The 18174-nt window shown below is 35.9% G+C and overlaps 1 protein-coding gene across 3 annotated transcripts in view; it reads right to left on the bottom strand.

Annotated features, from left to right (window-relative positions):
- The window catches only part of LOC145240064 (uncharacterized), a 359978-nt gene that overhangs the window by 21294 nt on the left and 320510 nt on the right, over positions 1-18174 (bottom strand). For all 3 annotated transcript variants that reach the window (XM_080103690.1, XM_080103691.1, XM_080103692.1), the window contains exon 3: positions 12605-12708. In XM_080103690.1, the coding sequence (XP_079959816.1) occupies positions 12605-12708 (104 nt within the window). The remainder of the gene's footprint in view (positions 1-12604; positions 12709-18174) is intronic.

Below are 18174 nucleotides of genomic sequence, written 5' to 3'. Positions count from 1 at the left end.
TTCCACCTAGACAAATGTCAATGTTAATATTAATTTTTTCACTCAGACAAATGTTATTTTTCCACCTAGACAAATGTCAATGTTAATATTAATTTTTTTCACTCAGAAAATGTTATTTTTCCACCTAGACAAATGTCAATGTTAATATTAATTTTTTTCACTCAGAAAATGTTATTTTTCCACCTAGACAAATGTCAATGTTTATATTAATTTTTTCACTCAGAAAATGTTATTTTTCCACCTAGACAAATGTCAATGTTAATATTAATTTTTTCACTCAGACAAATGTTATTTTTCCACCTAGACAAATGTCAATGTTTATATTAATTTTTTCACTCAGAAAATGTTATTTTTCCACCTAGACAAATGTCAATGTTAATATTAATTATTTCACTCAGACAAATGTTATTTTTCCACCTAGACAAATGTCAATGTTAATATTAATTTTTTCACTCAGACAAATGTTATTTTTCCACCTAGACAAATGTCAATGTTAATATTAATTTTTTCACGCAGACAAATGTTATTTTTCCACCTAGACAAATGTCAATGTTAATATTAATTTTTTCACGCAGACAAATGTTATTTTTCCACCTAGACAAATGTCAATGTTAATATTAATTTTTTTCACTCAGACAAATGTTATTTTTCCACCTAGACAAATGCCAATGTTAATATTAATTTTTTCACTCAGACAAATGTTATTTTTCCACCTAGACAAATGTCAATGTTAATATTAATTTTTTCACTCAGACAAATGTTATTTTTCCACCCAGACAAATGCTAATGAAAAAATACTCCACAAGCAATGCGAAACGTTTGTTGATTCGTCGGTAGGTACGTTTTAGTGCAAAATAGCATTAAACACGTAGACTGCATGGTCAGATGTAAAAAGATATCCGTTTGTTTTCCTGATTTTCAATAACCTAACTTTGTTCCATATTAGAAATCCGTCCACCCAAATAAACACCCACGCATTTCGAATGGCAGCTTGCAATCAGCTAAATTATTTGATCATTCCTGTTCTTCGTTCTATAGTTCTCCAAACAATAATAAAACGTCGTGCAAACACCTGTGCCTTTTCGGACAGACTACATAATTAAAAAACAAAACAAAACATAAATCTAAAAATAAAACAAAACGTCAAATTTAATAAGAATCTTTTATTCTAGTTAGCCTTTTCTGGTTATTTATTTTAATTCTAGTTAGAATAAATAAGAGTTGTTGTTTTTGCTGTTATCTTTTCGTCATTTTATTCGAAGACATTCACGCCAAATCAGTTATTTCCTCACGCGTCTATGTCTAAAACATTGGTTGCTCACAGATCGATTTATCGATATTGGTCGTGATTTGAATGACAAAATGTTGGCATAGTCAGACATGATCGGTCTTGTATTAAAGCCAAAATGCCCTCAAATGCTGCCTGCAAACAGTGTTGGAAAACAGATTGCAAGAATTAAGTCCTTTATCAATTGATGCTCTCAGTTTTCGCATGTTTTACGTATATTCAGCAGTTATGTGTATCGCTTTATCTTTATTCGTTAAGTCGAAAGCAATAACAAAAACACTATGGATATTCGTAGATTCCACCCGTACTGGCTTTAAAAGATTAGAGTCCAGTATATATATATATATATATATATATATATATATATATATATATATATATATATATATATATATATATATATATATATATATAGTAATTTATAAAATATATATGGCGATTAAGCTACACTGAATATTCGGCGTTTCATCCACTCTAGGATTCATCAGGCTTATACGCCATATATATATTTATAAATTACTAACTAGCTCTACCTACGTATTGAGCACTTTTGAAGTAAATACTTAAAGTTTACGCATAAATCTATACTTTCGTATATTAATTTTATGTGAGTAAATGAAGTAGTAATATATATATATATATATATATATATATATATATATATATATATTCTCCTTTTTTATCAATTTCCTTTTTAGTCTGTTCGAGCTCATTCTACCGAATGCCGATCATTCGCCTGCTGCCTTATATATTCTAACCGAGAGATCTTTTTTAAAATTCTGAGCGTGTCTTTAATTGAAATTGTTTGAATTCTTCTTACACTTGGTTCACATGGTATAATTTCCAGGTAGTTTTTAAATTCTTTGTCACGAGTCCCATTACTCATATAATTACTGGAATTATACAACCCTTCCTAAGATTCCAGTTTGTTTTTCATGGCATACATTACACCTTGATATTTCGTTATCTTTTCTCCTCTTGGCTCTATTTAACCAAACATCATTGGGGGCACTAACTTCTACTAAGGTTGCTTCTTTCTCTTTCTTGGCTTATATCACTATGTTATGTTTTATGGATCTGATTTATCGGTACATAGCTGTATGTTATTGCATAGTCATAGCCGATGGTGCTTGACTTATTTCCGACTCTCCTCTCTGGTATATGTTCCCAGAATTTGTCGCCCCCTCCCCAGCAGAATCTTACAGTCTTACAGAATCAGGTTGCTCAAACTTTCTACTTCTGAGTGACAAAACTTGCACTTGTGTTATTGCTTAGACCACTGATTTTTTAAAGCATTGATCATCTTAGGCAATCACTACAATTCTCTCTTCATCGAGTGGAGCCATCCTCTTTCCAGACAGTCTATGAGGCCTTCTTTATTTATATAGTTCTGAATGAATTCATCCAGAGACTACTTGGCACGCTGTTCTGTTGGCTTATTCTTCCATTTTTTTTTTTTTTTTGCAACGGAAGTTCTTTGTGTATTTTTGCGACTCTTTTGTGCTATTTCTGTAGCGGACGTTTTCTGATTCCGTCTCGTTTATAAAACGGCTTCTGTACAATGCAACACAAAAGACTGTCTCCCAAAAATACCTTACAGATGAATGTCAGGTGACTCACACTCTTTATTTCTGTGTAACAAAACTTGCACTTGTTGTAATTGCTAATATCATCCATTTGCGACTGTTATAGGAGTACTATAACATGTTTATTTCTACTCCTATGGATGAGGACTTATAGATATCTCTGCACGTAACCGTTAAACAACACACAATTATCTCATATAAGAAATGCAGCACTACTGTGTTTTTCTTTGCAGAACGATGCGCCCAGCGAAACCACAACTCGTGAATATGTATAAAGTGGTTCTGATTTTAAGTTAAAAGCAATTCATAAAAATGACGATCGAATTGACACAAGATTAACACAGTTTGCGCGAAAAAAAAAAACTCTTATTAAACACGTCATTGTTACAAAGACACCAAATTATTGCCTTAAAAGTCATCTTCTCCTTCTTTATAAAAAATACTAAGTAGAATAAGAAAATTAGTTTGCTTTCTTTTAAAACGGATCGGATAAAGTTTACTTTTGGAGGTGGAGGTCCCCAACAAAAGGAGGGTGGACCTGTACATTCACCTTTGCCTGTTCGTCCGTTCGTCCGTCCGCACTTTTCTCAATAACTACGCCTTGGAATTTTTTTAAAAATTGCACAAACCTTAAACATGATATGAATAAAAAAAGTAACAGGACGGATTTTCCGGGAAAACTCCGGTTGCCCCCCCCCCAGGGTGCCTTTCAGGTTAAAATGGCTAAAATTGACACTTTTGTGCTTATAAAAAAAATTGATGCCTTGGCTTTTTATAAAACTTGAAAAGTTGTAACTAACTGATTTATATATAATTTTGTTTGTCTTTACGTTGCGATAACTTTTGGGTGTGCCCCAGGGGATCTTTTAAGGCTAATAAGAATACTTGGTGGACTATTTTACCATATTTGTCAAAAAATTTCTGTGTATGTCTATTTACAAACAACGCCAAATTATTGCCTTAAAAGTCACCTTTTCCTTCTTTACAGAAATACTAAGTAGAATGGGAAAATTAGTTGGCTTTCTTTTTAAACAGGGATCGGATAAAATTTGGGGGGGGCAAAAGGAGGGTGGACCTGTAAATTCATCCCTGTCCGTTCATTCATTCGTCTCTCCGCACTTTTCTTAATAACTACGCTTGGAATTTTTTGAAATTTTGCACAAGCATTAAACATGATATGAGTAGAAATGTAACAGAACGGATTTTCCGGGAAAACTCCGGTTGCTCACCTAGGTTTTGTATGATGCTGAATTCAAATTTAAATATGTTCAGGCCTTGGGAACTTTGGGGGCTAAATGGAGTGTGGGGAAAATGATGGACTTAATCATTTTTTTTTTTTTTTTTTTTTTTGCATGGTACAGAACTCAAATGTACATGTGTTAAGACCTAAAACTGTACCGTTTGTTCATTTTCATCAGAATTTGAAGTCCTCTGGGGACTTTTGGGTCTAAATGGGGGGAGCGCAATGCTGAACTTTGTTATTTTTATGCCTCGTTCACTGTTCACTCAGGGAGGACCATGCATGCTTCACTTGTTTTATTTTAAATAGGCTATCAATGTTATTTAATATTTAATAAGCGTTTTGAATGTTGTTGGCTTCCATGGCTGACATTGTAGTCCGGACATTTCTGTCATGATCCGATAAGCGTATATCAAGAAATGAGGATAGCGAAAAATGATTTACCATTCCAGTTCCCAGGGAACATGAATTAAAACAAATACACCAAGGACATTGCCAAGTCTGCTGCGAATAACGTGGACTCTCACGCTCTCTCTCTCTCTCTCTCTCTCTCTCTCTCCCCTAATGGATACTTATGCCTGTGAGTATCCGGTAACTCTACAAGGCTACCATTGACCCCCTGCATGGAGTATTGTTGCCGGATTTGGGCTAGTGCATCTGCTACTAGTCTTTCACTCCGAGACAGGGTTCCAAAAATTAGTCGTCAACCTGATAGGTTCCGCACTGGCAACAAAACTCCAACCTCTGTCCCCTCAATGAAACGTTGCATCACTGTGCCTATGTTAAAAGTATTTTAATGGAAAATACCCTTCGACTTAAATGCCCCGTCTAACTCGACAAGCAGCAAAATCCTGCCTCTTCACGTTAGTAGATGCCGGAAAACCTTCTACTCAAATAGTTTGTTCCCTCCAATTGCTAAACTTTAGAAACCCCTCCTGGCTCCCTGTTCCTCTGACCGTATACAGTATGCAGAAATTCAATTATCATTGTCATCATGTAGTATCAATCTGACGATTGCATTGTTGGCATTGGTTTCTCCGATATTTTCTGTTCAGAATTCTTTCTAGAAAGACATAGGGATAGAAGGAAACAGGTGAAAGTTGGCAAAATTCTAAGTGAAAGTTATTTTTGTAGAACGAACTGGATTCGAACTTGGGACAGCGAAATCGTCAGTTCGTGTTAATCACTAGACCACCAACTCCTGCCTCAAGTGTAATGTAAAGAGACATTTTGCTGTTAAGCTCTTTACTTAGTAGCCCTGCAAATTTTATCCCAAATAGTAACCCCTTATACCCAAGTGACACTGTGCCTTGTTTGGGGAGTAAAAATATATGGATCCATTTTCTTTTCTATCAGTTTTATTTTGGTGGTCTTTATAAAAATTCCAACATGGACATTTTTATTAATTGATATATTTTTTTAATTTCTTAACCGCAATAGTTATAGTGTCAAATTATTCTTTGTTATATTTTTTATTACATTTTCACTCCAAACAAAGCACATGGCCACTTTGGTGTAGGGGGCTACTATCAGGGGCAACATGTTAAAAGAAGCTTTTGCGTCCTTATTTATTTATTACTATTATTATTAAACGTTTTTGTCTCTAATCGTTCTCTTTTACGTTCTCTTTTTACGAGTACTTTTACGGGTCTGTGTTCTTACATATATAGGTGTGTGTATGCTCTTACGTATGTTACGTGCAGTTCCCTGTTATATATATGTGTGTGTATGTGTGTGTGTGTGTGTGCGCGCGTTCTATCCTTACACAGTTCTTTTGCCTTGTTAGTCTTCGAGACGTGTACGTGCAAATATATAATGCGTACATACGTGGTTGCCTTGACCAGCGTATGATATCTTTTGGACGCTGGTCTGCCATCTACAGACATATTCATTAATGACAACGAGATGGACTGAAGCTTCAATTTTTTATTAAAGGCAAGCCTATATCTCGGACCCTGGTTGTCGGAGAGCCGAATCTACCGTCTGGCCAAACCAACTCTCAGCCCATGTGGTCGTCAACCGGAAGCCTACGACCAATTCCCGTGTCACCCCTAATTTCCGGTGCATGTCACCCTTAATTTCCGGTGCATTCTCTCTAGGTTGATACCTGTCAAACCTAACCTTTTGTGACCCTGCCAACTCGCTGATGGGAAATGAAAATATACTTACATAATTTTCTATTTCTAAAACTACCTATATAGCAATTAAGCTGGGATTCCCAATACTACAAACAGCTACTGGCGTACTATGTAGGGAGTTGGGCAGCAAGATGTCCGTTCACGTTACAGTTGAATTTCTGCATGTCAGTACAGTTGAGGAAGCATGGGCCTGGAATGGAATTCCAAAGTCTAGCGGTTCTGGGGAAGAAACTACTGAAGTCGAAAGATCTTTTACATCTGAGGATCTCTACTGTGTTGGATGGGATTTAGCTGGCTGTCGGGTATTTTTTTTTTACTCAGTGATCACCACTTATCAAGGCCCAGAAGCCACTCAGGGATAAGGGTTATTGCAAGTACATTACGTTAGTGTGGAGATTTGATGAAGTGTTTACTTAAGGGGGCGGTTCATTAGGAATTTGTTAACATTGGACTTGAAGACATTCAAGTTGTAGTCCGGTGGGAAGCAGGCAGACGGAAAAAAGTTCCACAGGCGTGCAGTTCTAAGAAAGAAGCTTTGTTCATGGAATCCGCGTTTTGATTTAGGCACAGATATAGAGGGGGAATTTTTCACAGTGGATTCAGCTAGACGGGTGTTTTTCGTGAAAGATTGGCGAGGTGGGGACCAGAGATTGGAGTTCAGATGAGCACCTGCCATGGAAATAACGATAAAACAAGGATAGGCTCGCAACGTCTCTTCTGTGGGAGAGAGGTTGCAGGGTAGAGAAAAGGGCATCCCCCACTAAGCCACGAAGTCTATTTTGTACTCTGTCAAGGCAGGATAGGCTGTTTTTAGAAGCTCCTGCCCAGATATGGCAACAGTATTCCATCCTTGGACGTACTTGGCTTTTATACAGATAGAGAATTGCATCAGTAGTGAGATATCTTCTGGAGCGGTAGAAGGATCCCACCATCTTTTGAGCGACCTTGGCAACAGACTTGATGTACGTGTTCCATTTCAGATCAGGAGTGAAGGTCAACCCCAGAAGTTTGTCAAAACACGGGGCCTCTCCCAGACGAGAGCCATCCATCACAATTGATGCCAGATGGGGATCAGAGCGTTGATGATGTAAGGATAGGAGTTTGGTTTTGGATGCATTAATGGTAACCAGCCACATCTTCCCCCACTGTACCACGCGCTCGAGATCAGAGGAGAGAGAATCAGAGAGAACTTTGTCATTTACAGCCTTTGATGTGTTGCCGTAGATGGTCGTGTTATCAGCATAGATGCCAACGAATGATTTAAGTATGTGTTTAGGGAGGTCATTGATGTAGATCAGGAAGAGAGTTGGGCCTAGGATTGACCCCTGAGGGTCTCCAGCATTTATATTGCAGACCTCCGATTTTTGTCCATCTACCACTACTCTTATGAGCCTATCGGAGAGAAATGATTTAATGATTGAGAAAACATTGCCAGTTATACCGTAGCTGGAAATCTTGTGAAGTAGACCCTTATGCCATACCTTGTCGAAGGCCTTTTATATGTCAAGAGCAGTTGCCCTAAAAAGGAAGCCTTTGTCAAGAGATTCACTAATCCTGTGGGATATAACCGTCAGCACATCTGCGGTAGATCTTGCAGAGCGGAAACCATATTTTGTGTCACTAAGAAGGTATTCCTGCTGAGGTGGTTAACTATTTCTCTATTTAGTATGGATTCTACCAACTTACTCATAACACACAGGAGACCTATTGGTCTGCACTGAGAGGGAGATGACTTATCACCTGAATTCTTAAATACAGGGCAAACTGATGAGGTCTTCCAGGGAGTTGGAAAGCACTTCTCCTTAAGGCAGCGCTTAAATAGTTTCGTAAGTATGGGAGCAAGTTCTGGTTGAAGCTTTTTTAACACTATAATTGGGATGCCATCAGGGCCAGTTGCTTTACTGGAATCTAGGTTCTTGATTAGCTTGGCGACCTCATGCACGGATATTTGTATGTTACCTAGCTTGTTCTGTGTTATAGGAGGAAATATGGGGAGTCGATGGCCTTCGTCGTATAGGGTAGAATTAGCTGCAAAGTTCTTGCAAATAGTTTGGCCTTGTCTGAAACTGACGAGATGACCTCTGGTCCATTGATAATGGTTGGGATAGAACGCACACTTCTGTTCAGGATCCTATTTGTTATTTGCCAAAACTGGTGGGAACCAAGCCGCTGATCAGCTACCTTGGATTTAACAGACTGGGCATATAGCTCTCTTGCATTTTTTATTACTCTTTTACAGTGGTTGCTGGCAGTCCTGAAAGCAGCTTTAATCTCAGTGCATCTATTACGTTGGTAGCTATGAAAAAAGTGATTACTGTGCGCGATAGCAGCAGCACATTCTGGGGAGAACCATGGCTGGCTGTTAGGTTTTTGTTGGAATATTTTAGATGGTATGAATTGGTCTATGCCTACAATTAACCATTCGGTCAGATCTGTTACTATAGAGGACACTTCCTTTTTAAACATGGAGTGCAGAGGTAAATCAGATATGAATGTACGGAAGCTATCCCAGTCAGCCATAAAGTATCGGTATACAGTACGGTGGAGGGGTACGTCTGGGGGCTTCTTACATTTCGTTTTTATCTTAACTGATACGACGGAGTGGTCGGAGGATCCTAGAGGAGAATGAACGGAACATGAACATAGCTCAGGGAAAGTTGAGAGAAAAAGGTCTAAGAGGCTTGCATATTGACCGGGTGTATCGGGCACACGGGTGGGTTCGCAAACAATCTGAGTGAGGTCATAAGCAATGGCAAAATCATTACAAAACCTCCCCTCATCATCTGTCTTATTTGAATGGGTCAGCAATTCCACGTTATGGACGTTGAAGTCACCACAGATGTGGATGTTAGCCGAGGGATGTGAAGACAGTATGTTGTCTATTTTGTCAGATATTCTCTTAAAGATAATAACTCCGCTGTTGTGGGGCCTATAGAGGGCAAATATAAATGCAGTGGTGTTAGCAAGTGCAACCCTGAAGCACATATAGGGTAAATTATGATGTTCTCTTGAGATATCCCTGCCACACGGGAAGCCATCCTTAATGTAGGCACATATTCCATGCCCATGGCGATCTTGGGTCTCAGATTTCGCTGTTAAATTAGAGTATCCGTTAATTATGAACTCATCTAGGGAAGTGGTCGGCCCTATTCCAGTTTCACTTAGAAATAATATGTCCGGTTTCGTCTCCTGTAATTGGGTTTCAACCTCTGGAAGGTTGGAACGTAGACCCCTGATGTTGGAGAAGGAGACCTGGTAGTAGGGGTCTACGTTGGAAGATGGGGTTCTAGGTTTAATCGAGTTTTTATTCTGGAGATATTTCATGTTGAGGTTTTGTGATTTGTTGAATAGGTCGGCATACTTGGTTAGAGCACTACAGAGAGGGAAAGTAAGAGAGAAAAAGAGAGGAAATTTTTTTTTGTAGCACACGAAAAGGTAAAGCCGTAACAATCACCCACTAGTATGGCATCGAGAGGCCCCACCAGGGACTACTGCATGGTCCAGATCCACTCACCAAATGGCAATACAGCAGTCCCAGTGCTTTGCGCCTGCTGATAAGACACCCTCCTTAGTGGTTAATCCAAGGTTCGGGTCCATGACTATCAGGCGGATAACGTCAGCCCAGACAAAACGTTTACCTCCAGCACCCTTACTAGTGACATGTCCACAAGGACAGACAGAGACAGAAAAATTTCCGACATCTCAGACTACTGGTCACCAAGTACTACCGACCTTTAAGCAGCTTTTTTTTCACCCTTTGTCAGAAAAATCACTCATTGAATGAGGACTGAATGACAAAATAGGAGAAGCGAGAGTTACTGGAGCTGCCGATAACACATCCACTGTATTATCTACTCTCCATTTAAAATAAAAAAAATAAAAAAATAAAAATTAATTTATTTCTATTGTTATTGTCAATTACAAAATTTATTTTGTATCGCTATCTTAGAGTAAAATTTATCCTGTTTACACACACACACACACACACACACACATACGTATATGTATAATATAAAGCTGAACGCGTGTGTGTGTGTGTGTAGTCACGAATAGGCTCCTATATGGTTGACTATTTTAAAAAACTGATTACATATAATGATAGAAGATGTATCGAGACACAGGAATGGGTATGTTTGATCTGGCAGAACGGTTGTTCACTAAAATTGTGCGGTCTGCGTTCGCACCTGGTCCACAAAGTATGGAAATAAAACATTTAAAAATTAAAAAATATACGTTTGCAAGTGTTTTTGATATAGATGTACATAAGAATACTTTGATAAGTATGTTTTAACTTAAATAGGGATGGTATAATAAAATTGTGGGGTCTGCGTTCGCGCCTGGCCTCCATAGAATGAAAATAGGCACAGACTTTAATAAAGACTTTTCATATCTATCTGCGTAAGTACACTTCGATAATTATGCTTCAGTTTGAAGAAATATGGTATAATAAAATTATGGGGTGTGCGTTCGCACCTGACCTCTATAGAATGGAAATATGTCACAAAGTTTAACAAGGTTTTTTTTAATATAGATCCACAGAATATTGTGATAAGTGTTTCAGTGTGAACAGGTATGGTATAATAAATTATGGGGTTTATCTATTTTACTTTTACTTTCATCATATTTTGCTTTGGTTTTGATACCCCCAAATTCGAAGCTATCTCTTTACAATCCTTCCTTTTCATAACCTATCATACTTTCATAAATCAGAGTCCATTTTCTGTAGGCTGCTTTTGAACTCAGTCAACAACGGGTGCTTTTGCTAATATATATATATATATATATATATATATATATATATATATATATAGAGAGAGAGAGAGAGAGAGGGGGGGGAGAGAGAGGGGGGGAGATAGAGGGGATGCAAGGTAAAAAGAAGAAATCAAGTTGAAAAAAACATACCAGATTTAGATAGATAGATGGATGGATTGATAGATAGATAATGTTAATAATATAAAGCCCTTGTGTCTACGTAATCTTCATTTAGCGCAAATCTAGATGAATGTAGCTTGTGTCTGTGTAATCTCCCCTCTTTTGCTTTTTCCCTTTATTAAATGCTAAGCGACATGTTATGTGATGCCTATTTGCCAGCTGCCAATCGTTTCTTTCACGAGATGACAAAATAAAATACACAAAAAAACAATAAGGACGTCATGAATATTTCAGTGGATAACTATTACCAATGTATTACTTGTGACCGCCATTACCTTTTTTACTGGATATAAAACGGAAGTGTTTTTTCCCCTCATATTTTTTTATTTATTTTTTACTTTTGCCATATTCTCTCATATTAACCTCTTTTTTCATGTCTGTTTTGTACTTATTTTGTATTTCTTTTTTCTTTGTTCAGTTTTTCTTTTATTTATTATTAATCTTTTTTCTTTTTTTTCCTTTTTCTTTTTTATTCATTTTTAAACTAATTGTTATATAGTTATTTACTTTCTTTCCACCGCAGCAAGATGTGTCAAAATTGGGGGCTGGTGAGTTTCAAGATAGCACCCCTAAAAAAGGATTGCTCTAGCCTAACAAGGATTGCCTAGACATCTATGTCAGAATTTCCTGATCAGAGGTTCTCGGGCAGTAAGCACTGAACTTTTCCGAATGTCCAGAAGCAAGGCCTGTAGGACTGGATCTCTTATGTTCTACTCTGATTAATAACTCAGCCTAACAGGTGAAGGACGACTAGTGTTAAGATGGTGCCATATGGTGACCATATCATGTTATCCTATAGCAACGTCTTTACACTAGTCTTCATCCCTTTTCACTTTCCGTCTGCAAATTTTATTTTTAAATTTCACTTTTTTTACTTTTTTTTATTCTATTTTTATTATTCCAGATGCCCATACACGGCCATCGTTCATCGGTGTTGACCATGTAGAAAAGTTAATTCTAGAGCAGAAACTATTGTTTTTTTAATGTTTTTTGTCGTATTTAATGGTAAAAACTCACGTCTCTGTAGCTCATCAAATTTTTTAGTTAAAAAAATAGGACGCTTTACTTTTGAAAAGAACACTCTTACATCAAATAGAAACGTAAATAAAAAACATCAAAGAAATATTAGAAACAAGATAAACGAAAGACTATAGCTTTAAAATTGCAAAATGGTAACAAATTTAAAAAAGGGAGAAATTGATTTCCAGAAAAGAGCCAAAATACATTTATTAAACTGGCTTCGATTTTGAATTTGTCTGGTAGAAATGTAGAACGGGAATTAGCAGAGTTTCGATGAGTAATAGAAGTTATATGACGAGTGGGTTTAGGTTTAAGATCGAGGGAGGTCAAAAAGAATACATATTACAAACAGGAAGTAAGCGATGTTACACATTAATGAAAGTGAATAAATAAATTTTACCCAACATCTTCACTTAACATTTCTTCTAGAATTTCTTCTGCTATATTCTCGCGGTTGACGTATGCACGACCAATTGACAGACATGGGCACGCTGCTAATATTAACTGCAAATAAAATAAAGATTGAAATTAAAATTAACGGTTTAAAATTAACGGTATATGAAAGTTTTGTAATATATATATATATATATATATATATATATATATATATATATATATATATATATTAATAAAATAGAAACAATTATTCCCGTCTATAATAAAATATCATAGCAAACGAAACATTTGGGCAGACATTAATCCAAAATGGCCACGCTACCAGCATGTATCTCATGAATATTTTGTGCTAATAATCATTCGGTTTAATTATAATTTTTAAATTGCTACAATTTCTCCGCTTCGGTTCACTCTCCCAGTTGCGTCATTCTTAGAGATAGTAGCATACCAACTTATCCTCTAAGTTTTAGCCAATTTTTTGATACGTGTCGTCCAAAGAGAATCCGTCGCCCCTGTCGAAAGTTTTAGACAAACATACAAACAAACATGCAGTTTAGATTTATATAATAGAATATAACGAAAGTATGTATTTATTAGACCAGATTAGTTACAAAACATCCTTTCCTCTACACGTTAACAATGGCTACCATCCGCATGTTAAGAATGCCTTTCTACATAATACTGTTATTGTTTCAGTGCGAGACAATAAGCGCAGATATACTTTTCATTTAATGTAAAAACAGATTAAGCTTATGATTAAAATTACATACCGTATATTTGGGAGGGGAGGGGGTCAGACTACTCGCTTTAAATAAGATGGAAACCTTAGAATGTATTTTTTATATTCTTTAGTGCAAGTGGTTTTATCTAAAGGAAATGTGGTACTTATGCACGTATTGAACCGCGCTATTTTTGCATTAGTATTTACAGGTTGATGTTTTTGTTTAGTGTTAGGTGAAAGTGCAGATTTGTCACAAACATTCTCTAATCCTAATGCCAAAAATTCCTTTTTCTACGCGATTCAATAAGTGCAGACATATCAATTTCTTATTTCCTTCCAAAAACAAAAGAGTCTGATTTCAATTTCATAGGAAACACCACCAAATGTTTGACAGAAATTGTTTAATGATGCAGTAATATTTATCTATTTGCGATTTAAGAATTAAGCAGATACCATTGCTTTTAGTTGAAATTGGTATATAAATAAGTATGACTTTTTCGACTGTCAGATTTTGCTATTAAAACGAAAAAAAAAATCCAAAAATTCTTATTCGCAATTTTTCTATTCTTTCATTCATCGTTTTCTCTCGCAGATTTTCCAAGTTTATTCTTATGTTTACATTCTTCCTGATTCTATAAAAGTTGCTCTTCTGATTTTGTAAAACTCACTCAACCGATTGTTAGACTTTTTTCTAAGATTTTTCTTCTTTTTTATATTTTATTTCTTACTTATTTTTGTGGAGACGGTCGTTGATGCTGAGGAGATGACCTCAGGTCCATTGATGATGGTTGAGATAGAACGCACGTTTCTGTTCAGGATCCTGTTTGCTATTTGCCAAAACTGGTGGGAGCCATGCCGCTGCTCAGCTACTTTGGATTTAACGGACTGAGCATATAGCTCTCTTGCATTTTTTATTACTCTTTTACAGTGGTTGTGTTAGGATTTCGGCACACTTTTGCAGTCTTTAGACTGAACAAAAAGAATGACAGATTTTGTTAACTATTATGGACATCCGCATACTCTAACGCTACCATATAGTTACATTAAAATGTAGCATCATAGCTAACAAATAGGACGACCTGTATACTGTCTGAGTACAAGATGCTTTGTTGGCTCAGCCTTTCAACAATACATATCAATGATCACATTCGAACATGTCGGATTTCGCCGCGGTTTGCTAAGTCCGTGTCAGTTGGTAGGTTTCCTTGTGTGAGTGGCGGGTTTGCTCAGTCGGTGCCAGTCACGGTCAGTGAACGCTAGTTGTTAAGACAACGAGTATCTGTCAGTACAAGCCAGATAGCGATTGACAGTACCAGCTAGTGCTATAATGTGACAGACGATTTGCCAGCCAGTACCTGACAGTTCCTCCTCCTATCAAGAAGTAACATTAGACACCTGAAAATCAATGCCAGTCATTTGCATAACCGTCAGTGACTCAACAATGCCTTGCACTGTATAACAAGACCATCAAATTAACACATCCGAACTCGTGATTCGAAACCCGAGCCTTCTGGCATGCGAGGCAAGCACTCTACCGACTGAGAAAACCCGCCACACGCACAAGAAAGCTTATCAACTGACACGCACTAAGCAAACCGCGGCGAATTCCGACATGTTCGTATGAGTCTTACTGATCAGCCCAAAATGTTGTCTTGCCGTGGAAATAATTATATTTTCTCACATTCTGAAGCTTCTATTGGTGATTGATCGCTAGGTTAACGTATCGTGATGGCATCGTCCTTACGAGCATAACATTTCTACTTGTGAGACGTCGGCTTGGGTTATAGCTGGTTGTAATGATTACGTTCCCTGGTCGATACGAGGTTTAATCCAATATCGTATTTCGCCGCGCTTTGCTTATTGTGTGTTAGTTGATAGGCTTTTTTTGTCTGTGTGGCGAGTTTGCTCAGTTGGTAGAGTGCTTGCCTCGCATGCAAGAGGCTCAGGTTTCGAGTTCGGATGTTTCTAATTGATGAGCCCAAAATGAAAGCTCGTCTGAGATTCCGATTTGTTATCTGTCATGGCTATTGTGATTCGCAACGTTGTTTGGCTGTTAGATGATTATATATATATATATATATATATATATATATATATATGATAGTTTGGCATAGTGAATAAAAGATTTCAAATAAAACAAACAAACATAAAAAATCATATAGAAATCTTAATGCCCAAGGTTGGTTACATAAGATTATATAACAAGCCCAATAGTAGCATATGCATATCTAGCAAGTAGTGAAATAAGGCAGTTGTTCTTTATACCCAGACATTTCGAAGCCTAATGCTTCTCATCATATATATATATACATATATATATATACACATGTATGTAAAGCTAAAATGTTTAAAAGTAATTTAACTATTTGTGACAGTGATTATTAGGGCTAGGACAACAGCATATTCTTTTGATTGTTTTGGACTCTCGTGTGTGTACCCGTTGATATCTTATATGCTTTTATATAGAGTGATGTGATTCTCGGTTCATTGTCTAACTGTGCCGGGTATATAATCGAAAGTCAAAACAATAAAAGGATTATGCTGTTGTCATAGCCCTAGTGATTACATACGAATGAAATATAAAGTTCTCATTTAAATATCTCAATATTGCAATACTAGAGCTATAAATATTTACCTTTCAATATAGCACTTTAATAGTGAGAGATACTTATTTTCGGAAAGTTTATATTTTATTGATCACAACATTGGGCACAATTGTTTCAGCTCCAAGATTTGGTATATTACGATATAATTGTTTATCAAGTTATGACTTGCACAAATTTGGGCTTCGTCAGCGCGTTAAAAAATTCAATATTTACAAAAAATTCTCAGCCCAAGAAGAACATTTTTCCAGTAAATACAACCTGCATTCTTTTTTGTCAATAGCATATATATAAAGGTTCGAACGGGCTTTATCTGAATGTTAGATTAGATGCACTGATCAGTTGAAATTCGTAGTGGCTTGGTCGTTAGTATATGTAAACATGTATATATTTTATTCACGAATCAACATAAACTGTTATGAAGACATGTCATTTTTTATATATTGATTTTCAGTATTTTTTATCAATTCTCAATACATAGGGTAATAAGTTATATGCATATACACATTAAACTTGATTTTAAGGGAAATACAAAAGTAAAGAAAATTATTAAATTAAACTAACACTTATAAAAATAAAAAAATAGAAAAAGTACATCAAGCACGATTTTAAAAAAGGCCAGCTTATTAATTCGAAACATTCACACGAAAAAAGAATCAGTTACCTCTATTTAAGATAGAACAAAAGAAGAGAAAATAGAAGTCAGCCGTACACTTTTTTGAGAGAAGCCCTGTCAATTGGTAATGGACATTATCCCGTAGGGGGAATAACAAAGAATCTAATTGGTTATTTAACTAGATTAATCAGCCTATATATATATATATATATATATATATATATATATATATATATATATATATATATATGTGTGTGTGTGTATGTGTGCATCTTCTCTACACATATATAAATGCAACTTTGTCTCTGTGTGCAAGTTCGTTCCTTATAAACTCCGAAACGACCGAACAGATTTTCTTTAAAATTTACAGAACTATAGTGTATAAGTCTGGGAGTGATGTTAGTAAAGTTTTGTCTCGGAATACCCCGGATAATTACCGATAATCCAAATCGTTATTTTAATTTATCTATCATCGATAAAGCCATTTATTCATGTCGTCAGTTAGCAACGATAATAGAACAACGGGTCGTGAAAATTTTAGTGTGGGTAAGTTGATAGCATGTTTTTTGTGGGTTTTTTCATGATGTGGTCTGTAGGTTCAAACTTCGCACGTAAATTTCATAATGTTTTTGTTTGTTTGTTTTATTCGTTAACTGGAAAAATAATTCCTCTCAGGTGATTTCATGGATTTCGATGATAATAAAAATATAGGAGTATGAAATATTCTTTGATTATCATTCGATCCCGGGCAACGTCGGGTCTAACTGCTAATATATATATATATATATATATATATATATATATATATATATATATATATATATATATATATACTAGCAAAAGTACCCGTCGTTGACTGGGTTCAAAAACAGCCTACAGAAAATGGACTCTGATTTATAAAAGTATGATAGGTTATGAAAAGGAAGGGGTGTAAATTTGGGTTGAATTTGGGGGTATCAAAACCAAAGCAAAGTGAAAGTAAAAATAAAATAGATAAACCCCATAATTTATTATACCATACCTGTTCACACTGAAACACTTATCACAATATTCTGTGGATCTATATTTAAAAACATTGTTAAACTTTGTGACATATTTCCATTCTATGCAGGTCAGGTGCGAACGAACACCGCATAATTTTATTATACCATATTTCTTCAAACTGAAGTATAATTATCAAAGTATACTTACGCAGATAGATATGAAAAGTCTTTATTAAAGTTTGTGCCTATTTCCATTCTATGGAGGCCAGGCGCGAACGCAGACACCACAATTTTATCATACCATCTCTATTTAAGTTAAAACATACTTATCAAAGTATTCTTATGTACATCTATATCAAAAATACTTGTAAACGATTTTTTTAAATTTTGTATTTTTTTATTTCCATACTTTGTGGACCTGGTGCGAACGCAGCCCCCACAATTTTAGTGAACCACCGTTCTGCCAGATCAAACATAACAATTCCTGTGTCTTGATACATCTTCTATCATTATATATAATCAGTTTTTTAAAATAATCAACAATATAGGAGCCTATTCGTGACCAAACACACACACACACAGCGTTATATTATATTATATTATATATATATATATATATATATATATATATATAGAGAGAGAGAGAGAGAG

This window comes from Euprymna scolopes, chromosome 19 (assembly GCF_053919585.1).
Source record: "Euprymna scolopes isolate OS-2025 chromosome 19, ASM5391958v1, whole genome shotgun sequence".
In the NCBI taxonomy this organism is placed as follows: Eukaryota; Metazoa; Mollusca; class Cephalopoda; order Sepiida; family Sepiolidae; genus Euprymna; species Euprymna scolopes.
The sequence above is the reverse complement of the archived record's forward strand: the minus strand, read 5'-3'. Positions and strand labels throughout refer to the sequence as shown.